The sequence below is a fragment of the Polypterus senegalus genome, chromosome 8 (genome assembly GCF_016835505.1).
Source record: "Polypterus senegalus isolate Bchr_013 chromosome 8, ASM1683550v1, whole genome shotgun sequence".
NCBI lineage: Eukaryota > Metazoa > Chordata > Cladistia > Polypteriformes > Polypteridae > Polypterus > Polypterus senegalus.
The window spans coordinates 165,985,436-166,002,847 of NC_053161.1; the positions used below are offsets into that span (position 1 = coordinate 165,985,436).

At 39.1% G+C, this 17,412-nt stretch overlaps 1 protein-coding gene across 6 annotated transcripts in view; it reads right to left on the bottom strand.

Moving 5' to 3' along the window:
• Positions 1-615: 615 nt before the first annotated feature.
• The window catches only part of LOC120533285 (zinc finger protein 773-like), a 78,985-nt gene continuing 62,188 nt past the window's right edge, over positions 616-17,412 (bottom strand). For 4 of the 6 annotated variants that reach the window (XM_039760106.1, XM_039760103.1, XM_039760107.1 and 1 more), the window contains 2 exons: positions 5,781-6,317; positions 616-2,666 (listed from right to left, as the gene is read on the bottom strand). In XM_039760106.1, the coding sequence (XP_039616040.1) occupies positions 1,759-2,666; positions 5,781-6,276 (1,404 nt within the window). In that variant the 5' untranslated portion in view covers positions 6,277-6,317 and the 3' untranslated portion in view covers positions 616-1,758. Of the gene's footprint in view, positions 2,667-5,780; positions 7,071-17,412 lie in introns of those variants that run through there. The other 2 variants (XM_039760108.1, XM_039760104.1) reach the window with 2 other exon arrangements.

A 17,412-nucleotide genomic window follows, 5' to 3' on the forward strand; every position in this document is an offset into this window, starting at 1 on the left:
AGGAGGTTCTGCTCAACCTTTATAATGCACTGGTGAGGCCTCATCTTGAGTACTGTGTGCAGTTTTGGTCTCCAGGCTACAAAAAGGACATAACAGCGCTAGAAAAGTCAAGAGAAGAGCGACTAGGCTGATTCCAGGGCTACAGGGGTTGAATTATGAGGAAATATTAAAAGAGCTGAGCCTTTACAGTTTAAGCAAAAGAAGATTAAGAGGTGACGTGATTGAAGTGTTTAAAATTATGAAGGGAATTAGTACAGTGGATCGAGACTTGTATTTTAAAATGAGCTCATCAAGAAAACGGGGACACAGTTGGAAACTTGTTAAGGGTAAATTTCGCACAAACATTAGGACTTTTTCTTTACACTAAGAATGATAGACACTTGGAATAAGAGACCAAGTAGTGTGGTAGACAGTAAGATGTTGGGGACTTTCAAAACTTGACTTGATGTTTTCTTGGAAGAAATAAGTGGATAGGACTGGTTAGCATTGTTGGGCTGAATGGCCTGTTCTCGTCTAGAGTGTTCTAATGTTCTAAACCTCCTCTAGTAGGCATTTTTAGAAGTTTATGAGGCTCTGAGCACATAACAAAATGAACAAACCACCCCCCCAAAAAAAAAAAAAAAACTGTCCCCATCAGGAGAACAACTCCTTATGGAATTATTTACCGACAGTGGATGGCCACTTCCATGATTATTTGAATGCCCTAAATACTTTCTTATCACCAATTCTTTGTTTGAACAAGTACAATCACCAAAAAGACATACAAGTCAATCTCAAAAAGGCATCATCTTTTCTAGGCAAGAACAATTCATCTGGAGGATGATAACAAGTTTTTTTTAATTTAAAGAATGTGCGTGTTCATGAAAGTACTGTCGAGTACCTACTAGAGTGCTACCCCATCTGGGCTAGAGAGACCCACCAGAAGCCAGCCACCATTGTAAGAGTTAAACCTGCCACGAGTGCGGCATGTAAGCCTGCAGCTCCAACTAAGTCTCCAAAGTCTGCTACCACCTCCACCTTCTCACTTCTCCCAGTTTCCATTGCTGCTAACTTTACACTGTCTTCCCTAGGATATGCATCAATACAGCTTTTGTTAGGTTTGCTGTTTTGGTAAAAGATCGAAAGCTCTCAGAAGCTCGGATTAAGAGTCTTTAAAAGCTGACAACAACACCCTGAAAGAAACTGAGTGTTGGGAGGCGCTACCTGAGCCTCAGACTGAGGGCATGGAAGTATGGAGCCCTCAGCTCCGGGTGTTGCTGAAGAAGTCACTTTATGTTTCCAAACCCAGTTTTCCTTCATATGGGGCAATAGTTCTGCTGCTGTTTCGTCCAGGCCTAGAAGTGGTTCGCCTGTCTCACTTACCCTGTTGGGACCAGCAGGATGAAGGATCTGGGTGGAATGGCTTAGGATTTGGAAAAGGATTTGTTAAATTGGTATAGTAAAACAACCACTTCATACATCTTAGTGCAAGCCATAAGACCAGTACAGGCTCATTCACCTTAGAGAAAACAAAAAAGGAAAACCGGATGTCCTACCTTCTGGGGCACCGCTGTCAATCACAGTCTGTAAGTACTATCCACACAAAACCCTATCGACCCTGGAAAAACACATTACTTTTATTTATGTGGCAGTGCTACGAGTTTATTAATAAATAATGAGGGAGAGGGTGGGAGAAATAACAATATGCAGCATATGAAAAGAAATAAGCAAACAATGACATTGGAGTCTTATTGTTTCCCCCCAAAACTGTTTGCCACATTAAGAACAACAATTTGGCTTCACACCAGCGTGAAGTCTTTTGTGCCTATGAAGGTGGCTAGCATGGATGTATGTTTTACCACATGCAGAACAACAATAGGGCTTCTCTCCAGTGTGAACTCTTTTGTGGAGTCGAAGGTTTGAGGCAGTGCTGAATCGTTTGTCACATTCAGAACAGCAATATGGCTTCTCTCCAGTATGAATCCTTCTGTGGTCCTTAAGGGAACTACTGGAGGCCAATTCTTTACCACACTCTGAACAACGATATGGCTTCACTCCAGTGTGAATTATTTTATGTCTCAGAAGGCCGTTAGTGCGGTTAAATCTTTTACCACATTCGGAACAGCAATAGGGCTTCTCTCCAGTGTGAATTGTTCTGTGGCACCAAAGGCTACTATATCTGGTGAACTGTTTGCCACATTCAGAGCAACAATATGGCTTTTCTCCAGTGTGAACTCTTCTGTGATAGCAAAGACCAATACTGCTGGTGAACTGTTTGCCACATTCAAAACAATGATACGGCTTCTCTCCAGTGTGAATTCTTGTATGGATGTGAAGGCTGTCTAATTGTGTGAATCGTTTACCACATTCTAAACACTGGTAAAGATTCTGTTGTGTCTGACTCAGATGATCATTTCTGGATTCCGATTTGCTTTTAATCCATTTCATCTGATCTTGGTGAAAGGTGGCCGAGTCTAAATTGTGTATCTGAATTTGTGAGGTGGTCACCAACACCGTTGTTAGATTCATCACTGGCAGAGAAACATTGCGCAAAGAAGCAGGTGTCACACTCTCTGATCCAGATTTCAGTTTCTTCATATCCTCATCACCGGATGTCTGTTGAGGTCTGTACTGAGGAGATGTCTGAGCCAATGAGGGTAAGATGAAGCTGTAATTGTCTTGAGAAACTGTGGAAAATGAAATATGGAAATAAAAGTGAGATTTTGAAAGAAAGACATCTGTTAAGAGACAACTGCTTACTGTAAATATTAACCCAATTTCATTTTGTTGATTTTGATTTGATTGCAATCCTAACTGCAAAGCAAAAACAAAAAAAACAAAACTTTGTAAACATTGAGTTATGGAGAAATAATAAAGGGAATGGAAATTGTTTAAGTTGTGAGTCATCTTCCATTAATATATTTAAATGAAACTTAGGCAATTCGTATAATTTAGTAATGTATTTGTACACCATTTTTGGTCCAGTATAGTTTTCAGAAAAGCAGATGAAGATAAACGAGTGCATTTGGGATTAAACTCTGCATAGAAATGAAAACATGCTGAGGTAAAGGACTGCACATTTGCATTTGTTTTCTGAAACATTGCATTTAGCTCTTGTTTCACTTAGCTGTGTATTCTTAAGATCTAATATTAAAGTAATGGCATATTATAATGTCATTCAGGAATTTTAAGGATGCTATCCTAAAGTACAATATTGTAACTTCACTTCCAGCAATGCAGTGACCATCTTTGATGTGGAGTCCAGTTTATAACTTAATTTCAACCATTGAAAATGGAGAAGATGCCATTGCTTTACAAGATGAAGAAGGAAAAAAGAAAAATATAAAAAACAATTAGTCGACACTAAGTAGTAAAGAGTAAAGTAAGGTCCAATGGCCAGGAGCACAGTAAAAAATAAAACAAACAAAAAAAAAAAAGTCCAGAAGACAGAAGAAATAAAAAAACAAAATTTGCAGTGGTTCCGAGGCCACGAGACCACCCAGCCCCCACTGAGACGCTACACCATTCTTAGCCTGTGGACTTTGTTGAACCAGATGCTAATCAACATACCGAGAAAAAAAAGCCACCTGGAAGTCTATGCAAGATGACCTAACTATTATTTTGGTTGTATTATTATTTTGCCAACACTCATTTGAACTACACTTATATTTTGGGGATATTATCTATAATACCTACAAATATACATCATTACCATCCCGCCATGAATGTTAAGGGGTAAACTCAGAGATATGCAGGTGGATGAGCCAATGGTGTCCTAAAAGATGGACTCTCTGACCGCAGTTTGTGGGACTCAAGGGCTGTGTGAGCAACACTGGGGTACCTTAAGGAACAGTCCTGTTTCACCTCTGTACATCTCACGCCAGGCCATGTCACCTGCAGAAATTCTAAGATGATTCTACATTTTTGGGGTGTATTGATAAGGGGGTGAGACAGAGGAGAGGAGTCAGGTGGAGAACTTTGTTTCTTGGTGCAAAGACATTTGTCTGCACCTAACATCAGCAAAACCAAGGAGATGTTCATTGACTTTTGGCACACCAAAGAGCCTCTATGTCCGGTCAATATTCAAGGAGTGGATGTAGAGATGCTCCACTCCTACAAGTACTCGCGGGACCTCAGCAATGACAGGTTGGACTAGTCTCGGAACACAGAGGGACTGCATAAGAAAGGGGTTTCTCCACTGCCTGTTCGGGTGCTCTTTCTAATTGCCTAAGATTATACAGTCAACTCTCATTGTCTGTGGGGGTTACACTCCTGAAAAAGCCAGTGGAAAATTCTGCAGAATTGATTCTATGGGAATAATTGGGTTAAGTCCAAGTGTACCATATTCACTATACACTTTTGCTGTTACCATAAACGCATTATTTTGCTGTACCGAAAATCAACTAAGCTAATCATAACATGTTTGCACTGCAGGCCGCTTGGAAAAAAAAAAACTTTCATTAGCACTAGGCTTTGCAGCCATTGATGAAATGTAATAAATGTATCTGAAAAAGAGAGTAAAATACTGAGAGCATGTGGGATGATATTAGAATTCAAAGGCTTTTTAAAACAACCAAAGCTGTGAGAATGAAGTCATGAAACTGCTTCACCAACACAGACAGGTATAAACAATCTAACATATATTGTAAAGGTACCAGAGCTGTTCTTCAGAGCAATGATAGGAGAAAAATTTTTGGTTTCCCAAAAGACCCCTTCCTCATGAAGGTTCCAGAAAGAACCATTTATTTATTTAGATGCATAACTGAGTCCATAAATTAAATGACCATGAATAGATGGTAACAGATATGTGAACTACCGATGGTTCCTAATTTTAGGACTCTTGCTGCATAGATCCAGTAAGATAGGCTAAGATCAGGTTTCTTAATCTGTTAGTATCCTGCCTACCACCATACATTAAGGATTTGTTTATTTATTTACTTTTTCTACATTTTACGAGCTGTATTTGTGTGAGTCAGAGTCAGCATGACATTGGATCTTCTTTGCTTTGTTTGGAATGGCATGATTTATGAAAGTGGGGGCCTGCAAATGAAGACAAAGTATAAAGCCTTGGAACATTGCCCGGCACACCTTTGAAGCCGAGAGACGGATGGGAGATACCGTCATCCGATCCTGAAAATTGTTAAAACGCAGCGGCGAAAATGGCAGACTCTGCATATAGGGTCCCCACTTCCGAACTGGGTTCTTGCCATTGGCTTCCTTCATCTGTTATGCAGTGTTAGCTGTCATTAAAGAAAGCTAAGTTATTTCTCCTATGTGATTTCTTACCACCGTATCACTAACGGAGGGATATTGCCTTTTTTATATCATATCTGTAAAGTTTCGGCAATTACAAAAGAACTTATTCCAACAAGGGAGCGAGTGCCCCCTGCTGGATAGAGACACCACTTCATTACTAGGAAATGATATTCGATGGCAGTAGCATCTTAACTTGTACCATGTACTGTATCTCCAGTCCTGATCAGCAACTTGCTCTAACAAATTTTTTCAACAATTGCTGGCTGCCCATCTGACTGCACTCATACTGACATTTTATTTTTGTTAAAGCTAGTCAATGCCAACCATGTTTAAGAGGAGTAAAGGTGATGAATTCTGATGGATAGAATTGATTTGTCTCTCACAAATCATGAAATGAATGGTTTAACTTGTTGACCCAAAATGCTCAGACCAAAACAAGCCTGGAATTCTGAGACAAAGTGAGAAAGAAAAGGATGTGTGTGTGTGTGTCAGGTCAATCCCATCAGCCCAGAGCCTCAGGTTAACTGTCATATTTTAACACTTACCTTCTTCAAAAGGCCTTGAACCTGATTCTTTGGCAGACCTCTTCATGTCAGATTGCGACTTCTCATGGACCGAGTGATGCTGTAGGGAACGGTGACTGCTGGGTATGAATCCTAATCCAGGAGCCTCTTCATCTGAATAAAAATCCTGCCATTCAGATTTACATTTGAGATTTTCTTCCTTTATGTCATTGACCGCTTCGTTTTTCTGCACATTGGGGCTGTAAGGCACTAGCTTGGGATCTACTGTAAAGTCCATAGGTCCATCTTCACAATCTTCTTGCTCCTTATTGTTCATGCAGACACTCTCGTCTTCAAGATGTCCAGACCTCCATATACAGTGTTCTTCATCAACATCTATTCCATTCATTAAGAGGAGTCCCCAGTGTTGTGTGGGATTTATTCCCTCACTGCTATTACACACTTCTTCTAAGACCCCCTCTTCACATTTGTTTTTCACATAATGATGTTCCTGGACAGCTATGCACTCCTTCTCCATATTGGATAACTGGAGATAGTGGCTTCCTTGTTACCTGTAGACTGAAAAGCTTAGAATTGAGAAGTACAACCAAAAAAACATCATTTAACATAGAGTCAAACCATTATTATGTCCTCGCGGAGCAGGACGGTGTCTCTGATGATTCTGAGGTGGTAGGCAGGGATGAGAAGTCCCAAAGGGCCACCCCAAAACCAGTTCCCAGAAAGACAGAGATAGTGATATTTGGGGACTCAGTCATTCGGGGGATTGAAGCGCTAGTGTGCTCCAGAGACAGAGAGTCTCGCACAGTGTATTGCCTTCTGGGTTCAGAGGTGGGGGACCTCACTATAAGGGTGGATAGTCTCTTGGCCAGAGCGGGGGTGGATCCAGTTGTCATTGTCCATGTTGGAACAAATGACATACATAAGGGGAGTCTGTCAGTTCTGCAATCCAAATTCAAAGACTTAGGTGCGAAGCTGAGGAGAAGAACTGACAAGGTAGTCTACTCTGATGTCCTGCCTGTGCCACACACCATTCAAGGTAAGACTGAGGAGATCAGAAGGCTTAACGCGTGGCTCAAATCTTGGTGAAGGGAAAAAGGCTATAGGTGTATGGGGCATTGGGACTCCTTTTGGAACAGATGGGACCTGTTCCGCCATTTTGGGTTACATCTGAGCTGGAGGGGCACCAATGTAATGGGGAGGTGTATGAGTAGGCTAGTCAAGGATTGTTTGAACTAGGGAATGAGGGGGCAGGGAGTTTAGGACAGGTCAGGTTTCGATCTATACATGGAGGAACAAACAACGGTTTAGGAATAAAAATGCACAGTAATGTAAATTCTAAGCAAACATTAAAAATAGCTTACCTTAATGCTAGAAGTATCAAAAATAAGGTAAGTGAGTTGGAATTGTATGTAGCAGAGCATGATTACGATATTATAGCAATAATAAAAACCTGGCTAAATAACAAAGATGGGGATGAGTGTAACATAGAGTGATACACATGTTTTAGGAAGGATAGACAGAACAGAAAAGGAGGTGGGGTTGCTGTTTATGTCAAACAGAATTTAAATGTAAGTCCTCTTCAGTTGGATGATGAGCCCCATCTTAGTGAGGACATGTGGCTTTGCTTGGAAAATATTAGGGAAAAAGGTCTTATTTTAGGAGTGTGTTATAGACCACCCAATTCAGACAATAATTTTAACACACATCTTTTTAGTAATATCAAAAAGGCAAGTTTACAGGGGATATTATAGTCATGGGGGACTTTAATTATCTGAATATTAACTGGGATAACCTTGCAGATGGAGGAGCACAAGAGTTTTAGAAGTAATCAGTGACTGTTTTTTAACACAACATGTTAAAGCACCAACACGGGGTGAAACCTGTCTGGATTTAGTATTTTGTAAAAATCAGGATAGAATTGGGAATGTAGAAACACCAGGGTCAAGTGACCATAATATAATACAATTCTCAGTATTTTGTAAGAGTTCAGATGCAAAGACTAAAATTGATAAGCTGAACTTTGGTAGGGCTAATTTTGAGCAGATGCAGCAAAGTCTAAGTAGGATACACTGGGATAAGCTTTTAAGTGTGGAGACAGGTTTAAAAATCTTTTACATGTAATGCAGGACAGGTACAGACCTAAAATTGGAATTAAGAAATTAAAAAAACAAAAAAAAAACAAAAACACAGTCCTTTAAGATTTTAAAAAGAAGATGCAAAGGAAAAAACAGATTTATAAGGCATATAAGACTAATGACTGCAAAGTAAATCTTAGGGTCAGCATATAAGAACATGAGGGAAACCATTAAGAAGGATATCAGGGAGGCTAAAAGACAGTTAGGGGGGAATATAGCAGATAAGGCGAAAGAAGACCCCAAGAGATTCTTTCAGTGTTTTAGTAGTAAAAGAACAGTTAAGGAGGAGGTGAAGTGCATCAGGAATAGTAAAGGGGATTAAAAGATACAGACAATGAAATAGTGGACGCTCTTAACTTGCATTTTGTTGAAGTCTTTACAAGTGAGCAAGTGGATAACCTCCTAGAGGTGAACGCGACTACTAAGGAGGTACTGAGGGATTAAGAAATTGTAGAGGGAGAAGTGCTGCTCAGATTAAATAAGATGAAATCAAACAAATCACCACCCCAGATAATATTTATCCTTGTGTTCTTAAGGAGGCTAGTGAGTACAGATATATATCCCTTGACACGTATTTTTAGGAAGTCACTGTGCACTGGAGAGATTCCAAAGGACTGGAAAATGGCAAATATCATCCCATTATATAAAAAGGGTGACAGGGCAGATCCAAGCAACTGTATGCAAGTAAACTTAACGTGCATCACAGGAAAATTAACAGAAGGAATTATTAAGAAAAAGATTGAGCAACACCTGGCAAGGACTGGAGTTTGACTGAACTCAGGTTGGGTTAAGATGAGGGAGGTCATGTTTTACTAACATGATGGAATTCTACAAGGGGACAACAAAAGGATACGATCAAAGTGGAGCAAATGATATTTATGAGGACTTTCAGAAAGCATTTAATAAGGTGCCACATGAGAGGCTGGGCATCAAACTAAAAGAAGTGGGAGTTCAGGGTGATGTTTGTCGATGGGTGCAGAATTGGCTCAGACACAGGAAGCAGAAGGTGATGGTGCGAGGAACCTCATCAGAACTGGCTGATGTTAAGAGTGGTGACCAGCAGGGGTCAGTGCTGTGGCCACTGCTATTTTTTAATAAATATAAATAATTTAGATAGGAATATAAGTAACAAGCTGGTTAAGTTTGCGGATGATACCAAGATAAGTGGATTAGCAGATAATTTGGAATCCGTTATATCATTACAGAGAGACTTGTTCAGCATACAGGCTTGGAAAGATTAGTGGCAGATGAAATTTAATGTCAGTGAATGTAAAGTAAATTATGTGTAAGTATTACACATAGGAAGTTAACATGTTAGGTTTGAATACACAATGAGAAGTCTGAAAATTGAGAATATACTTTATGAGAAGGATGTAGGAGTCATAGTGAACTCTATGCAATCAACTTGCATAGTTTTAGTTTTTATTTTTTTCTGTCCACCCTGGCAATCGGACCTTACTTATTCTATGTTAATTAATGTTGGCTTATGTTTATTTTTTATTGTGTCTTCTATTTTTCTATTCATTTTGTAAAGCACTTTGAGCTACATTTTTTTGTATGAATATGTGCTATATAAATAAATGTTGATTGATTGATTGAACTTCCAGACCGGGTTCAAAAGCCATTAAGAAGGCTAACAGAATGTCAGGTTATATAGTCCAGTGGATCGAGACTGTTATTTTAAAATGAGTTCATGAGGAACACCGGGACACAGTTAGAAACTTGTTAAAGTTAAATTTCACACATACATTAGGAAGTTTTTCTTTACACAAAGAGTGATAGACACTTGGAATAAGAGACCAAGTAGTGTGGTAGACAGTAAGATGTTGGGGACTTTCAAAACTCGACTTGATGTTTTCTTGGAAGAAATAAGTGGATAGGACTGGTGAGCTTTGTTGGGCTTAATGGCCTGTTCTCGTCTAGAGTGTTCTAATGTTCTAATCCCCCTCTAGTAGGCATTTTTAGAAGTTTATGAGGCTCTGAGCACATAACAAAATGAACCACCACCCCCCAAAAAAAAAAACAAAAACTGTCCCCATCAGGAGAACAACTCCTTATGGAATTCTTTACCGACAGTGGATGGCCACTTCCATGATTATTTATAATATGCAACCAAATAGTGTGGTAGACAGTAAGACTTTGGAGACTTTCAAAACTCGACTTGATGTTTTTTTGGGAGAAATAAGTACGACTGGTGAGCTTTGTTGGGCTGAGTGACCTGTTCTCGTCTGGATTGTTCTAATGTTCTAACACATTGGAAGTGACTCCTTCGGTTGTCCCTCACAGCTCATTACAGTGAGAACCTTCTTAATCAGTGGAAATTTTGGTACGAAAGTTATGTTGGCTGGAGTAACTTGGACCTGCAAGTGAGAGAGAGAGAGAGAGAGAGAGAAGGGGTGGAGCTCAGCAAAGAGAATTTCAGTGGGGTGGTGCTGTGCAGAAGGCTCTGTGTATGTGTGTGTTTATTAGAGAGAGATACCAGCTTATCAGAAGGGTTGGAGCAATCCAGTGACACCATGCAGAAGGCCGAGTGTATCTGTGTGTGTTACAGTGAGAGATAAGGTTATCATATTTAAAGAAAACTAAAATCAAAATGGAAACTTATAATGAAAAACATGTTTATAATTAAATAATTTACATTTACATTATTAGATAATTAACAAAACATAAATGATAAACTAAATGAAACTATTAAAGTGGCTGAAATGACTACCTGAAATAAAATAATAATTTACTAAAAATATGTTTACTTTTTGTCTCAACCACATAAAGGGTGTGAAAGAAAAATGAACTGCCTGCAAGTTACTAAGGGTTAAAAGCTGGCAAAGCTGCTTTGCTCTAATGGCAGGTTATTCATACAGGCGTCTGTTATAAGACAGGGTGCAGTAAGCTGACCGAGGACAGCCGCTTTATTTCAAATGTGTCCGTTAGACACAGGAAAGATGACTTTTCCTTCTTTAGGGCCCTATCTGCAATGTACACAAAATAGACACGGTTAGCTGATTCGCGCAATGTAAGATGAAATACCTAGATGAAAATATTGTGCCTATTGATAAGTAAGGGGAAGGGGGAGGCAGGAAGGATATTAAAAGCAAATTCAAACAGGGGTACTTTGCTCTTCTGCCTTGCAATGTGGAACTCCATGTGCTCACCTGTGACTGAATGAAGACTGATTGATTGAACTATTCCTTTCTTCCTCGTTGGTTACTTCCTCAAGGGATAACCTGGGCTGAAAAAATCCCAAATTTATTCAAAGTATATTGATAACAATTTCATATTTGGGTTTTAATTAAATATTCTAGTTTTTAACCCTTGTAACTTTTAGCGCTAAAACAGAAAGTCACCCACCAAGAGCCACCTGCGTATATTCATCCAGTAAACAGGGGATGCTGATGGAGGGTGGGTGTTCATACAGCATCTGTGGGTGCGTAAAGTGTGTGAAATAGAAAGCGATTTACTGTGTGATATAGTGACTGTTCTTCAGGAGCTGATAGTGACAGAATGATAAAGTTTGGTCCAAGTGTTAGTGAAGCCTACCAAGGCAATGATTTTACTTTGAATGTGCTCAGTAACTTTTAAAGCATATTTTCTCCGAATCTCCAGGGCTCAAGAGGGAAGTATTAGATAAGACAATCCCATACAGAATTTCAATCTGTTCATGTTAGCTGTAATTCTGACGGAGCCCAAGATGCAGTGTGTACACAGCGACTAAAACAGAAGCACACTCTAAACTAAATTCTAGGCTGCGTGTGAGTCGGATGTCCATTATAATGTGCTGCTGCATTTTTTTGTGCTTCTTGTATATTACGATGTAATTCAATCACCTGAAGTCGGAATGTGCCAGTCGACAAAACCTTTAATGTATAGGGAGAAAAATTACAAGGGAGCAACATTTCAGTTTATTTCTCAGGTGTCTGCTTTATGTTGACAATAATTCACCTGCCACTTTGAAATCCATTTTGAAAATAAAACGGCACTGATCGAGAGACTGACTAGGTCAGCATATTGTTACTAACCAATCATTTTAGGTTTGAAAAGGTCATTTAACAATGAAGTGATGCAAACTTTGTAAAGTTCATGAGTTGGCAACGTCTCTAATGAACTTCAGGTAGGTGGGTGAATAGAATCTGCCAACTGGTGAAAAACTAAACCTTCTAATGTGTTGTGGTATTTATTTTGTATTTATTAATTTAACGTTTTTAGGTTTACCTTCACAGATCAAAGTACCTGATATTGTGAAAATAATCTGGTGGCCGAATTATGTTTTAAAATATTTGTCTCCGTCTTTCAGTCTCTCCCGCTCTCTTTTTCAGAATAGATAGTTGATCCATCTTTCCTTTTTTATTTGTTCTTAACATCAGCCATATCCTACATATTTCATACATATACTGTAGTATTATTGCAATAGGCTGGCACACTGTCCAAGGATTTTTCCTGCCTTGCATCCAAACCTACTGGGGTAGGCTCCAGGTTTCCTGTGATCCTGCTCTGGATAAACAGGTTTAGATAATGTATACTGTATATTGTTCCTAATCTCAGATGCTGTGTCTGTCATTTTGTAGCTGTCCATACACAGATTACCTGCTCTTGTTCTGCTCATTAAGGGTTTACTGTTCTTATAAATTGTTCAAGTCTCACCACCCATAACCTTCATACTACATGCTTGTTTTTCTTTGTTTCCCTCAATACAGCTAGTTGGGGTCTTAACAATGGTTCAAGCCTAAGAGCCCTGTTGTTCCTAAGCCCCTATGATTTTCATGATCACACCTCTCAGAACACAGTATAATCTATTTTCTGATTTTTTTATATCTTTTCAGGCCTGCAGGTGGCAAAATTCTGCCTATAAATTGTATGTGCCTGAGATGGAATCAGAGTTCAGCATGGCTGATAGACAAATAACAAAGAACAGTATAGGAGATTTTTGAATGCAATATTGAAGGCATTAATTGTAAGCACATTGTCTTGGAGTATGATATGTTGTGTAGTGTAGACATTTAGAGTAAAGGCCCTCAAACCTTTAAATTCACCTCAATTTCATCACAAATTGGCCAATTCTGGGTAAAAGAAGGAAAAGATGAAAAGTGCCAACAGTCAGCGCACATTTGTTAAGAACAAATGACAATTTTTAAAATATGAAATTGTTCATAAAATTATTAAAATAATAAAAAATTATAAATTTGTATAATATTGTACATACTGTACTTGGTATCAGCTCATTTTAATCCGGCAAAAACAAAATCAGATAGTAAACCATGCAGTGTGTAATATGCTTCTGTCAACATTAAACTCATATCATATCCAAACCAGTTCAGTGTACAGGTCTGTCTGATTGTGACACAAAACTAAACTTCATAGTAGCTCTTAATTATTAAAACTGAAACTAATGCATATAAAAATAAAATTGAAATGCCTTTTTTAAATAAAAAGTAAATTTAAACTAAATACACGATGAAGGGAAACTAAAACTAAACTGAATTTCCAAGTAAGTTCAGAAATAATATAGCAATGAAAACTAATATTATAAGGCAAAACTATAATAACCTTGGCGAGAGACTGGTTGGGTTGATTAATCTGTCAGAAGGGCCACACAGACCAAGAGACAGAGGGGGAGAGATGATGTCAGAAGGGGCAGAGCCATCCTAAGTCAAAGTGCAGAAATGTGCATGTGTGTGAGTGAGAAAGAGAAGATGACGAACCTAAACAGACTTACAAGACCTGCTTCTCTGCTTTAATCCTTTGGCCTAGGGATGTAGCTACTGGCGAGTCTCAGACGAATCCTGCCTTGGATCAGGGAAAGCGAGTGCAGATGCTGTTGCCTCTGACCCAAAATGAGAAGTGCAAGGCACAGCCAGATATCATTCAGGGAATGAGGTGAATAAGAGTGTGTACAGCCTAACGAAAGGAGCCATTAAACAACAGATGAGCATCTGAGGAAGGTGGCGGTGGAGAGAATTACACAAATTGTCCACTACATCAGTGGATGGAAGATCAGTGTCATGGCAGAGGATTGGAAAATGGATCTGTAAGAAGATGTCCTCTAATAAATCTCACATGAGGGAGCAAGACAGAGACACCATGTTTCATAATGTGTTAGGCTATCAACATCAACAATGATAAAATTTTAGCCAAATTAGCAATTAAAAAAACAAGGAAAATTTAACACAAAATGAAGCTCTATCAACACTTTGTTGTATAAGACAAGCATGGGGCGACAGAATTAAGTGTAAAGCTGAACAGTGTAGATTGGGATCAACATGCAGGCATTGACTAAGGACGACAGTGGGAGTTAAACCTTGATTAAACTTACCATGTGAAACTTGTGTACAGACCATAATGTAAAGTGCACGAGTACACGGCCAGCGACTAAGTTGCACTCATACATGTTACAGCTCTTTCGAGCGGTGCATTGATATTCGCCTAGTCAGTAGGTGACAGTGTTTAGTCAATGTCATGTACCTAATAATTTCACAGCAGAAGAGACCTCACTGATGGCAGAAGAGATGTGCCCGTTATTATGGGAGAAAGGAGGAAGAAGAGGAGTGTCAGACCCATTTACCAAAAGTGAGGAAGGGAGTGAGGTGTATAATATTCTCTGAATGGGGGACCTCCACAAGGAAGAGATGCACTTCAGGTATTTTTTCATGTCTTCCTTGTACTTTGATGACCAGTTTATTATTGCACTACTGTATTTGAATTTTCCAAATTAAATATGATATCATAATGACCTCAAGTGCAGCGGCGTTTTGATTTGGAACACTCACGGAGACGTTACTATATTTGCCCACTGGTATAATCTGTGGTTTCCTTCCTGAGCATATATGCATTTATTATGGCCAAGGACTCCAAGTATAACTGCAGTTTCCCGCATGGTGATTTAAAAGAGCTGAAAATTGTCACCACTGCTTTTTGCAGTCGCCATTGAGCCACTGGCAAATCACTGTCGAAATGCTAAAGAGGTAAAGGGGATTTTCAGAGAAGGACTGGAATAGAAAGTTTCTCTATATACAGATGATATGGTACTGTATATATCAGACCCACAAAATACTGTGCCTGTGTAACAGGTGTATCAAATAAAAAGTTTAGTTGTTTGGAGCTTCACCAAATCCTGATAACATTCAATGTGTTGTATGTTTTCCTGTTGTGGTCCTGTTATATTTCTCTACTCTGTTTGCTGTGTTATGTTACGTCATCAGTGTGAGCCTCTCCCAGTATGCGTTGTGTTACTGTGAGAGGAGGTAAGCATGCTGTTATTCTCTGTATGGTACGATTAATTAAATTATTTTATATTGTTTGAGTTAATTTTTTTTGTATATGACAGTACTTGTTATATGATTTTTGTTGTATACAGTTGCTGTTTTGAAATGTTTTCAATGCTTTTCTATTAATTTAGGTTATGTGCTAGTGTGAGCATTCAACAGCCTTTCCATGTGGTTTTCTCTTGTTAATAGTAGGAATCACAGAGTGTAAGAGCCATTTCCCTAGTTCTATAAGATTCATGAATATTTTACGAGATGACAATGCATAGTCTATGGGAGGTTCCTATAACCCCTGTGAATAGAATTGTATAGGTGTTTCCTTGCCATTTCAGACAGCTTTTCATAAACATTAAAGTTCAGTTAGTGTCTAGCCTTGCTTTGTGTGAGGTGTAGAGGCATACGGTTTTTAACAGTGTTCATGCTCGCGATCTTGCTTGCGCACATCACCATGCTTGGTGGCCTACGGGCTCTTAGAATGTGTGAAGCAACACGTAAAGAAAACTTAATGTGTACAGAAGAAGAAATTAAGAACCTTTAAGTACAGAAAGAAGAAGTAAAGAACTTTTAAGTATGGAAATAACTAAAGTTTCTCAAGAAAAGCTAAGTTTAGACAAAATATTTTCCCTTTTTTTTCCCCTTTTATTCTATGTGTGTAACTATTTTTTCTTTTATCCCTGTGTGGATTATTTGCTTTTAACTTTTGCTAAATATTTTAAAACAAACTTTTGGGCTGTGAGATTTCTTTAACACGCGTCTTACCCGTGCCTAACTTCGCCTTATGCACTGGCGGCTACACAGAGCTTGAGTTGTCACTTTTAATGTTCTCTGTTTAATATGTCAGGTATTTTTTTTTTATTTGTATATTGAGCTATGCATGGTTATGTATGTTGTTGCAATTTAGATTGAGCGAGTATTCGTTGTGTTACTGTGAGAGGAGGAGGAATCACAGAGCTTGAATTGTCACTTTTTATGTTCTCTGTTTAATATTTCACACCATTAATAAAAAAAGAGAAAGCATCAAGAACTAAAGGGTGCTTGCAGTATTCTTTCATGGCGATTTGTATGGCACATTGTATATATATCGCAACGCAGAAGCTTTGAGGGTTAACCGAATCCAAAGGCCAGGACACAGCAGTATGGTGCGTGCGGTGGAGACCGGTTACACCTGCAGTCCTAAAAGCACTAACAGAATTTTTAAACATTTCTGGTCTCAGAATTAATTTGATTAAAAGTGTGCTCTTCCCAGTGAATTCTCAAGCATACAATATTAGATTGGACACCTTCTCTTTTATCATCATAGATCAGTTTAAATACCTAGGGGTAAACATCACGAGTAAATATAAGGCTCTTTATCAACAAAATGTTTCCGTCTGTATGGAAAAAATTAAGCAAGACTTGCATAAAGTGGTCATCTCATTTTAGCTGGAAGAATTATCCATCCATCCATTTTCTAACCCGCTGAATCCGAATAGGGTCACGGGGGTCTGCTGGAGCCAATCCCAGCCAACACAGGGCAGGAACCAATCCTGGGCAGGGTGCCAACCCACCGCAGGACACACACAAACAGCACACACTAGGGCCAATTTAGAATCACCAATCCACCTAACCTGCATGTCTTTGGAGTGTGGGAGGAAACCGGAGTGCCCGGAGGAAACCCACGCAGACACGGGGAGAACATGCAAACTCCACGCAGGGAGGACCCTGGAAGCGAACCCGGGTCTCCTAACTGCGAGGCAGCAGCGCTACCACTGCGCCACCGTGCCGCCCCTGGAAGAATTAACGTTGTTAAGATGACTATTCTTCCTAAGCTTTTCTTTTTATTTCAAAACACTTCAACATACATCAATAAATCATTTTTGAAGAAATTAGACTCAACCATATCCTCATTTATTTGGAATTCAAAACATCCACGTATCCAAAGAGCGACCCTACAAAGACCTAAGGCAGAAGGTGCCATGGCTCTGCCTAAGTTTCAATTTTACTACCGGGTAGCAAACATACAAGCTATAAAAACCTGGACATGGACACAAATAGATGAACATAAACAGGCTTGGTCTGCAATAGAAATTAAATCCTGCAACACTTCTTTATATTCCTTGGTCTGTACCCCAGTAAATGCAAGTCATCTCCAATATACTAACAACTTGGTGAAACAAACTGTGTAAGGCTTTGGTTTTGCTTATGAGGTGTTCCTGAATCTCTATGGTGAGTGCTCCTCTTCATTTTTTTTAAAGAAAATGTGATTAAAAGAATGATTAAACA